At 33.9% G+C, this 9,406-nt stretch overlaps 1 protein-coding gene across 1 annotated transcript; it reads right to left on the bottom strand.

Annotated features, from left to right (window-relative positions):
* Nucleotides 1-1,761: 1,761 nt before the first annotated feature.
* Nucleotides 1,762-8,301, bottom strand: LOC149925413 (uncharacterized). The gene is made up of 7 exons (XM_090159894.1): nt 7,966-8,301; nt 7,538-7,572; nt 7,151-7,170; nt 7,052-7,091; nt 4,803-4,844; nt 4,568-4,685; nt 1,762-4,046 (listed from the first exon to the last, which is right to left on the bottom strand). The coding sequence occupies exons 1-7, from the start codon at nt 8,123-8,125 to the stop codon at nt 4,000-4,002; spliced, it is 462 nt and encodes a 153-aa protein (XP_090016020.1). The 5' UTR covers nt 8,126-8,301; the 3' UTR covers nt 1,762-3,999.
* Between the last annotated feature and the right edge of the window lie 1,105 nt (nt 8,302-9,406).

Genomic DNA, 9,406 nt, shown 5'->3' with positions numbered 1-9,406 from the left:
TCCAAGAACGGCCCATACTAATGATCTTGGCTGAGAGACTAGGCAATACTGCCCGCAATATATATTTACTTCTGTTTTTGTTATTTTATGATATACTTGTAAAAAGAGGGCTATAAGTCGCATGAAGACTTGGCCCTCTAATACCTTAGACAAACCTAAAAAGAATTAAAATATTTGATTTGATTTTGATTTGATATTGGATCCGGTTGACTATAACGCAAATACCGGTTTCAGTACCAAATAGTAAGCAAGTACAACCGCTTTTGGCTCAACAGGTGACTCCAGTTATCTCATCAGTCCAGCGTGATTAAAAATAACGTCGCGTTGTAAATAATTACGGTATAATTAAAATTAACTCATAATAAAACTTCAATCGAACGCGCAAGGCTTAATTTGAAATTTAAACTCAACTTCTCAAGGGTTTTTTCCGTCTACATGCAGATCACTTACTTACAGTGCCGAACGGGGGGGGTAAGTTCTCTGCTTGCCCTTTAAGCCTTTTCACCTACATAATACAGCATGCTTCTCTCTCCTCCAAGATTGAAGCGTCTGACGGTATATAAGGAATGAAATAAGAAATATTCCGCCGCTTGTGGCATTACTGAGCTAGAGGTCCTGTAAGCACAAGTCACGCCGTTTTTGTTTTGTTTTTTTCATTTACGGAAATACTTCATGAACAGTGGCGGAGCTTGTGTTGACTCTCCCCTCCTTCACTGCTTAAAGCAAGTGCCGGCTCGACATGAAGTAGCTCTTTGCTCAATAGATGTCACTAGCGTCGAAATAAAAAAGGCGGTACTTATAAGTATCTCTCGCGTTGATTGGATCGTTTGTTAATTGGTCAATAACATAAATTACAGCAATTATAAACTATTTTTACATGGTATGTATAATTTAAGTTAAAGCCCAAGAAATAAATTATAAGTTGTCTAACTATAATACACTATACAGGCTCTCTGACGACGTTATCTTTCGGCTATTTTAAATTTTAGCTTCCTTTGACATAAATAGATAGCACCACGCTCTCCAGTAAAGTCGTTTATTTTCGAAGAATCGGTTAGATTCATGGCTATCTCTAATAACAGGGGCTTTTTCAAATTTTCTTAATACAGGTGGCAACTGGCAATAATAGAGCCTTGGATTAATAATAGAAGCTATTATTAATCCAAGATAGAGCCCCCAGTTGCTTTAAAGACCAAGAGGAGAGGGAATTTCCACCCCTCTCATCCTGTACTGAGTGACAACTAATTGACATCTCTGGCAGGGGCGTTAGTTGAAATCTTCAAAAGGCTCAAATTATCATTTTAAAAGCAATATAAAGCTTATAGAACCTCAACTGTGTTTAAATTTCAGTCTTTACCCGCCAATTTACATAGTAGGAAAATGTGCACATGCATTCGGAGAAGCTACACTCCATTAAAAATTCAAAACCATTCTCCAGACCCCTTTTCGTTTCTCTTTGCCCCCTCCAACTTCTAGAATGTTCCTACACCCCTGATCTCTGACAACTTGCTTGATAGCTCTAACAGATTGAGTGATGCTCATTATAGATATTCTATTCAAAAGCAGTCTCAGCCTTTGGTCAAGCAGTCCAAACTGTCACTCCTCAAGACAAATTCAGTTTAGCAGGGGCCATAATTCCCAAAAGAGAAAATAGAATATCTTATCCGCCTTTAAGACTTCCACTGTTCCACAATCGAAACAGTCTTGAGGGTATCTTTATGCTACATTTGTTAATCACATTACGAAGAAAGTAAAAACAAATTCAAGGTTATATTATAATTTAATTTTCAATTGACATGCGTATTCACAATCTATATAATATTTAGTGCCATAAAAATTAAAAACCCGATTTTTGACACAATTTGCTGCCTAAATCCAACTTCATAGAGACCTTATTGAAAACGGTTTTGGTCCAGTGTCTTTACTATGGTATTTTAGTTATACAAAGCTTCAGTAAAATTTTCATATTTTAGCCAAAAAAGTTTGACACGAGTATTACTACCTATTCTTCCATTTATGATCTGAATTATCATATTCAAATAATTTTTAGTGCACTTGTTTGACTTGAAAAATTTCAATAAATATGAATATTTTTATGTATTAGTATTTTAATTTTATAAAAAATTATCATACTTTTATGCAAAACCTTTGGATTTGGCTTAATTTTATACCTTTAATAGTTAAATTTTTTTGGCAATTTTTTGGAATACTGCTAGGTTACGGAAGATCTATGTTTCATAATTTCATTGGATATTTAGTACAAATATTTTGAGCAAATAAACCGTTGACAAATCTAAAATGGAGAAAAAATAGTTTTTAAATATGTACACCTTTGTACAAAACTTCACGCTTGAAATATACAAATAAACCGTACGCACTTACATAAAGACAAATGTGAACCTCAACTACACCAAGCGTTACTTTTTGCTTTTTCAATAAAAGGTCTATATTAACTTTGAAATTGTCATATTTATTCAATTTTTGAATTTTTTTAAACATTTCAAATTCCAATTTTTCCAACCATTTAAAAAAATTACTCATCATTGTATATAATGAGTTATTTTGAGATATATTTTAAACAGGTATGATGTTTAAAAGTTTTTCAATAGCTTAACCAACTGGAGGGGCTAGATATAATTTAACTTTTTTTTAATTAATTGGAAACCAAACGTTTTTCTATAGTACCAGAAGTTCTTCTAAATGTTTCAAAAAAAATTTAATTTTGATATGCCATTTCTTGAATGTAGGAAAAATAATGGATAGTAGTTTATTTTAACTTGGTCTTTCAACAAAATATTAGTTATTTCCATAAATCTATAATATTGTTCCATAAATTTGTCACTTTGGGGAATATTCTACTGAGAGCTAGTAACGGAGAGATGTCATCACAAGAAGAAATTATCCCCTAGCGGTGCGCTGTAAAGGCTACGTGTGACGCGTTAACAAGAGAACGCAAAACGGCGACGAAGCCCGTAATGCAGTCTGTCTCTTATGTAACAATATTATACACTTATGGTATTTCTTAACAGTATAGAAACTCAAAACCATAGTAAATTCATGATTATATATTGAAACGAAAAATTAACTGGAAAACCTATAAGGGGCTTTAAATTCGGCAATTAAAATTCATGTTTACATCATGACCTGGTTCCTGCAAGTTTCATTTCTTAAATCGTATCATACTGTTAATGCAAATATTATAGATATTCTTAATGATTTTAGAGAGGTTTTGGGTAAACCAAATATCTATGTAGTCAGTCTATAAACCCAATTCAGATAAATTGGTACTGGTACATAAAACAAGTATCTTTGATTGAATAATTTCCATCAAAAAAATTATTCAGACTGTTAAAATTTACTCTTGTCAATATTCTAACCAGGACGGTGCATAGAAACATTTTGGTTTAGGGGTACATAGATGAAAGGCAAATTTTCCTCTATTGCAAATGGTCCTTACAAGATTTTCCCGTCAAACTGTGCCCGACCGTTTGCTTTGCCCTTTAAAGTAATTTTATTATTAAAACTAAGAAATAATTAAACAACTATTAATAACTAAAAATTTAATATATTTCCTCATAGGGTGCTCACCTGTTGCAAAAGGTGGTACTAAACAGTTGTATTTTGAATAAAAATTTTCAGTCAAACTACCACAGTATCCCTAGGGGGGTCCCACGCCACAATGTAACTGCTACCATAGTTAAAATTTCAAATTAATTGTTTTGAAGTTTAATCACATTTTAAAATTAAATTTTTATGTACCAGTATCCGAAATTTCTGCACCCAAGTTAGAAAATATTATTTAGCATCATTTATTTTAATTGGCAGTGGAGATTATTGGAATTTACATACACAGCACATTCTCGTGGATAAAAAAAGTATATCTCTCAGCCACGTGCGAGACACATCAGTTCTGATATATTTTAGCATGACTGTGATTTTTATTTTTATGGAAGAATTCATATGAATCCAACTAATGAAACTTGTGGACACATAACACAATCATTCCTTCAGCGCTCCGTTTATTGTTACCACCACTTTTCGAGAACCTAAAAATAAAGTGTACCAAAACCATTTAATGAAAATTAAAGAGGAAATATTTAATTGCACTTTCTAGCCTGTATATCAGTTGCTAACATAGTAAGATAATACATCACTACATTATAATACAACCTAATTTTCCTACCTATTCATAAATCAACTTTAAAATTTTAAAATCTGTACAAAAATCTCAAACTGTAAATCACCACAAATTAATTTCGAATTCTTGAAGATTCAAAATCCCATAAACCTCTCGTATAAAACGCTTCAGGGCGGAACTCCTCAAGGTAACCAGGAACCTTTTTCTGGATACCAAAATAAAGCTGCAGTCAACCCAGTAAAACTATCTATCAATAGTTGGGAAAACTCAAAATTGGTAGAGGGAGAATGACTGGGGAAAACAGCTTGTTACATATTTTTCAAGAACCAAATCCCAACAACTTGCATAGCCTTTCGAATATATTTTAAATTTCATCATTCCAATTTGTTTATTTACTGGCAACTGAAAAAATATATAGTAAATAGTTACCTGCTCTATTTCTGTGTTCACATAGCCAAATGCCCTGCCAGGTGCCTAAATTTAGTTTGCCATCTGTCACTGGAATTGTTAAACTTGAACCAAGAAAACACGCCTTTATGTGAGCTGGCTAAGAAGAAATAAATTGAATTCAGTTAAACCTGATTTAACCTAGTCTTAACTCTAATGCCTAGATGAATTAGCATTTAAGGATATTAGCAGCGCATATTTTTAAGATTATAATTACCATATCATCCGGTCCTTCACAAGAATGTCGGAATGGTAGAGTCTGAAAAACAAATTGATTATGAAAGAGCGGTTTAACCAGAAAATTGCTAAGGGAACATTGAACAATTTAGTAAAAAGATTAAGGGCTTTAAGAATACAAATAAAATTTATTCGGTAATATCATTATCCTCATTAAAGGGCTCACTAGTGTCGCAAGGTTGGAGTTACATGTGCTTCCTCCTAAACCGGTTCTGCAGCGCCACTCTTTTGGCAGGAAATACCTAAACTAATGTCCGGACTGGCTGAGCAGAGACGCATGTTTATCCAATATCATGGCGGCTGATGCACCCCTTTAAAAACCAGTTTTCTTCACCGTTTGTGCTCTCTAAATTATTTGAACACCCTTAAATGATTTATGGAATGATCCGCCCTTCGTTTAAAATGACTAAATTACTTTGTCTAGACATGACTTTTCAAGCATTAACCGCTGTGAAATTAATATTTAAATTATTTAAACATATTTCAGTACTTGGTAGGTAATTATAAGTAACTTCATAAGTTTAAAGTTTATAGTTACATATTAAAATACACATTAAATTAATTTGGTCTGTAGTGCCACTCTCCTTTGACGTGAAATACCAAAACTAATGCCCAGATAGGTGACACATGTTCCTTCCCTACCAAGGCTGGTCGATCCCTTTAAATTGATGATGTTGTGGTTCTAAAACACTGTGGTGATGGAACCAGGAAGGTACAGAAGTATTGAAAACATATCTCCAGTTTTAGTAAGAGAGCCAGATGATACAGGGGCTCTTAATATGTGACTTTTTATCTTACTGAGCTACTATAATTTTTTCTGGTACTACAGGTAAATTTGTTTGTTGCTTATGCTCAATAAATATTGTTACACACAAGAAACAGAAGTTATATTTTTCATATTTTAGAGGGGGATCGGCATTAAGAAACCCAAATGACATAATTCAATTCCTGCCACAGGAGATGTGACTTTCATTACTAAAATACAATTTCAGTGAGTGCCCATATAGACGTTACATGGAATTTTTTCCAGAAGATTTACCCAATCGTTTTTCAAAAGTCTTGAAATATTCCCAAAACCTTATTTCCTGGTAATAATATCTAGCTATGTTATAATAATCATCATCTAAGCTAATACCCAAGGCACCACCTTAGGCCTAAGTCATCATGCGACTTTTGAAGCCATTAGTTCAGGTGGCCGGGTTACAATACGTAGGAGGGTGGTGACAAACCCTGCATGCCATGCGTTCGAGCCAACAGCTCCCTACACTAACTATTACCGTTAACCCCAACAAGTTTTTATGGAAGGGGAAACCGAAGATCTCGGGGGGAAACCCCTTAAACCAGCGGTGAGAGAACTTGCAAACTCTACGCAGAAGGAGTTGTTCCGAGTTTTCACCCAGTGCCACAAGCTGGGATCAAACCCGGCTCCTCTTGCTGCGAGGCGAAAGTGCTAACCAGTCCGCCACCCCACCATCCTATATCCGTTTTTATTTTGTTCTTTTACTATGATTTGAATACTTGTACATATCTTGATCTCCTACACATAAGTCGTTCAGGCTTGGTAGATGATGTAGTGACCATAAATAAATAAAAAAAGTGAAACCTGACCCTGCACTCCGACCATGGGTCCATTGAGCTAACAAAAACTTGGTTTCCAAAACTTTTGCTTATGGTTATATTTACTGATTCAAATGATTCTTATAAATCGTGCATTGGAACCCGATCATTCTAATGAACCAAACAATTTGTGCAACTAACACTTAATAGTACAGGCAGAGAAAAATTGTTCAAATATTTAAAAAAGTTTATATAAAACTAAATTTTTTAGTGGACCACTTGTATTTGAAAAATTACTAGTGATGGGTCAAAGCTGGTTACAGGGTGTTTTGCCACTAATAAGCTCGCATCTATATCAAAATTACCAATTTTACCGGATACCAATATTTTCAGATATTCTCAAAAATAAAGCAGATGGAGTCACCTTTAGATTTGCTAATTTATTGAAAATATCAGTATCAGGAAAAATTGGTTAGATATCAGTATCAGTAAATTCTCAAAATCAGTATCGGTTAAATTACGATATCAGTCAGCGCTAAAAATTACCCTATGAAAAGTTGGTTTTTTTTCCATTTTGAAAAAAGTGGAACAAAAATGAAAAACATTGTATTTTTAAAGCATTTTTATATTACTTTAACCTTTATGAAAATAATTCATAACATAAACAATTACCTCCGGCACAACTCTGTTAAGGAACATCTCCATATCTTCTCTGCAAATTAATAAAATATCTTGATTGTCTCGTATTTCCAAGGTATACTTAAAAATTACCTCACATCAGGATCCCAATTCTAAAAAAAAATAAATGTATTTAGTAAAAACCTTTTTTATTTAAATTGGAATACATCAAATCTAAGCCAATATTTCAATGAAGCAATGGCCAAAGACAGTTGTGGTTGATTCACAAATGTGCATATTATTTAAATCTCAAAATACTTTTGGTAAGTACCATATGAATTTGTGGCCCTGGTATAGACCCTTTTTTGAGTTATCCATGTATACTAACTGGGGGCTGATTATTGAAAACAGCCTTAGCTAAAATGTAAAATCTTTTATAAGATCAGACCACCGTGCATCATACGAAATTAGCGTAGGTAATGGCAAATTAAAAAACACCATGGTAATATATCAAAATCTACTATATTTAGAAAAACTCACTTCATTCAGTGCCAGACTAGCAGATGTGTGCATAACTAAAAAAAAATAAGAATTAGTGTTAGTGGCCCTGAAAAAAGTTAATCAATAAAAAAGGTGCAATAAATGTGTTTTAAGCTAATAAAAAAATTCTGCAAAAACACTAAAAATGTTTTATATCCAAAGTGATATAATCCATCTCTCAAACAGTGTAATATAAGATAATATCTCTTATTAAGAGATAAAAGATTAATATAAAATTTTGTTTGCACAGCATAATTTAAATCTTTGAATTGGTGGAGATTTTAACCCACTAAATAAATAAAGCGCTTTGATATTTACAGCAAAAGGTAGCCCAAAAGAAAAATTTCAATATACACAAGTTGTTTTACCCAGCAACATAGTGTTATACATGGATACGAGGCATTTTTGAAAATAAATAAAGCTCTTACTTTGAATATGAAAAAATCCAACAGCAAACTGATGTATTTCCGGTACTTGTTTCATAACTTCATCAGTAATTAGATGGCATCCTCGGTGAACAGGTCGAAGATTCATTTTTCTTTGAACCCAGGCTGAACCATGTCGAATGCTACTCGTACCCGCCGCCATCGCAATATTACCAACCGCACAGCCCGTATTGAATATGAAAGATGGATACCGTAGATTAAATAGTAACTTATATTATCTCTGATATTAATTACTACGTAATTCAATTGCCTTTTAATTAAGCATGACTAGTAAAATAAACAAAATTACATGAGTATAAGAAATTCTTAAGCCTGAAAGCAGCCATTATATTTCGGTATATAGCAGACGAAAGCACTGAAGGCAGACTTTCAACCGTAAACGGTGCCAGAAATAAGCTAAATGTTATAAAACCAATATAATTTAATATTTTATTACATAACGGAAAAACTACGAAAAACCAAAAAAAATTCGTACTCTACTTAAATAATTTAACTGTCCAATGTTACATTATAAAAACTATTACGAATCTAAGTGGCGCTGCAGTGCTCTCTGGTCTATTTTATCCCTGACCTTACTATGTGGACAGTGCTAAATGCCTGCTTATTTGTAAGCGAAAACGATCACTATAGAGTAATGGCACTCCGTAGCTTTGTCCATGGTCGCCATTTTGGTCGCGATTTTTATCTATAGGACAAAACATGGGTGACGTGCCGTGACGTCAAACTGACATAACTCTATATCCTCTTTCGTCGGCAATTGTTTTTTTTTTGGTTTTGTTTTAGTGGTATACAGGCATATTATGATACAAACAGCTGTTCTGTTTTCTCCTCTGGGCCGATGCGAGTAAGCAGGGGTTAGATATGTGTAACGGGCACGCCAAAGTTGGGATCCCGTGGCGGTATTTCGACCACCCCTGTCCCCGCGTATCCCCCCGTTGGCGTGGCCGTTACACATATCTCGTCCTGATTAATCAGGTGGACGAGCGGACTGAATTGTCCCACACGTTACAATCCCGAATAATAATAATAAAAAAATATATAAGCATTGAGTTGGGAATAAATAGAGGTACAAATAAATCTGGCTGGCACGGGACCAATTTCTTTCAATAAGGAAAATCTATCAACTTTATCGTTCTACCGTGGCGGCATCTGTCTCTGGTGGTGGCCACTATATGGCAATTGAATTTTTGCGCGAATCTGACGCGAAATTAAAATGTATGATTTCTCGTAACAAACAAACCTTTGAAGTTGTTTAAAAATAATTTTATTCTGTCAACATGATCCTTTTTAACACAATTTACGGTGAGTTAGCTAATAATTATTTATTTTTAGCCATATAACTTTACAAAATATAGATGGCGCTACCGCCTAATTGTATAGATGAATTTCGTACAGTCTTCTCAGAACAGGTCCCGCGTAATCA

This window comes from Leiobunum rupestre, chromosome 10 (genome assembly GCF_980474605.1).
Source record: "Leiobunum rupestre chromosome 10, qqLeiRupe1.1.hap1, whole genome shotgun sequence".
NCBI classification, from domain to species: domain Eukaryota; kingdom Metazoa; phylum Arthropoda; class Arachnida; order Opiliones; family Sclerosomatidae; genus Leiobunum; species Leiobunum rupestre.
This window is presented reverse-complemented; position numbering and strand designations above follow the sequence as displayed.

What these genes read in the sequence shown, in the direction of transcription:
- LOC149925413 (XM_090159894.1), bottom strand. Translation starts at nt 8,125, where the DNA reads ATGGCGGCGGGTACGAGTAGCATTCGACATGGTTCAGCCTGGGTTCAA. An exon ending in TGGATTTTTTCATATTCAAA is followed by an intron (nt 7,573 to 7,965) that starts GTAAGAGCTTTA and finishes ATTTTTTTTTAG; the next exon opens with TTATGCACACATCTGCTAGT. An exon ending in TGAACACAGAAATAGAGCAG is followed by an intron (nt 4,047 to 4,567) that starts GTAACTATTTAC and finishes CTTTATTTTTAG; the next exon opens with GTTCTCGAAAAGTGGTGGTA.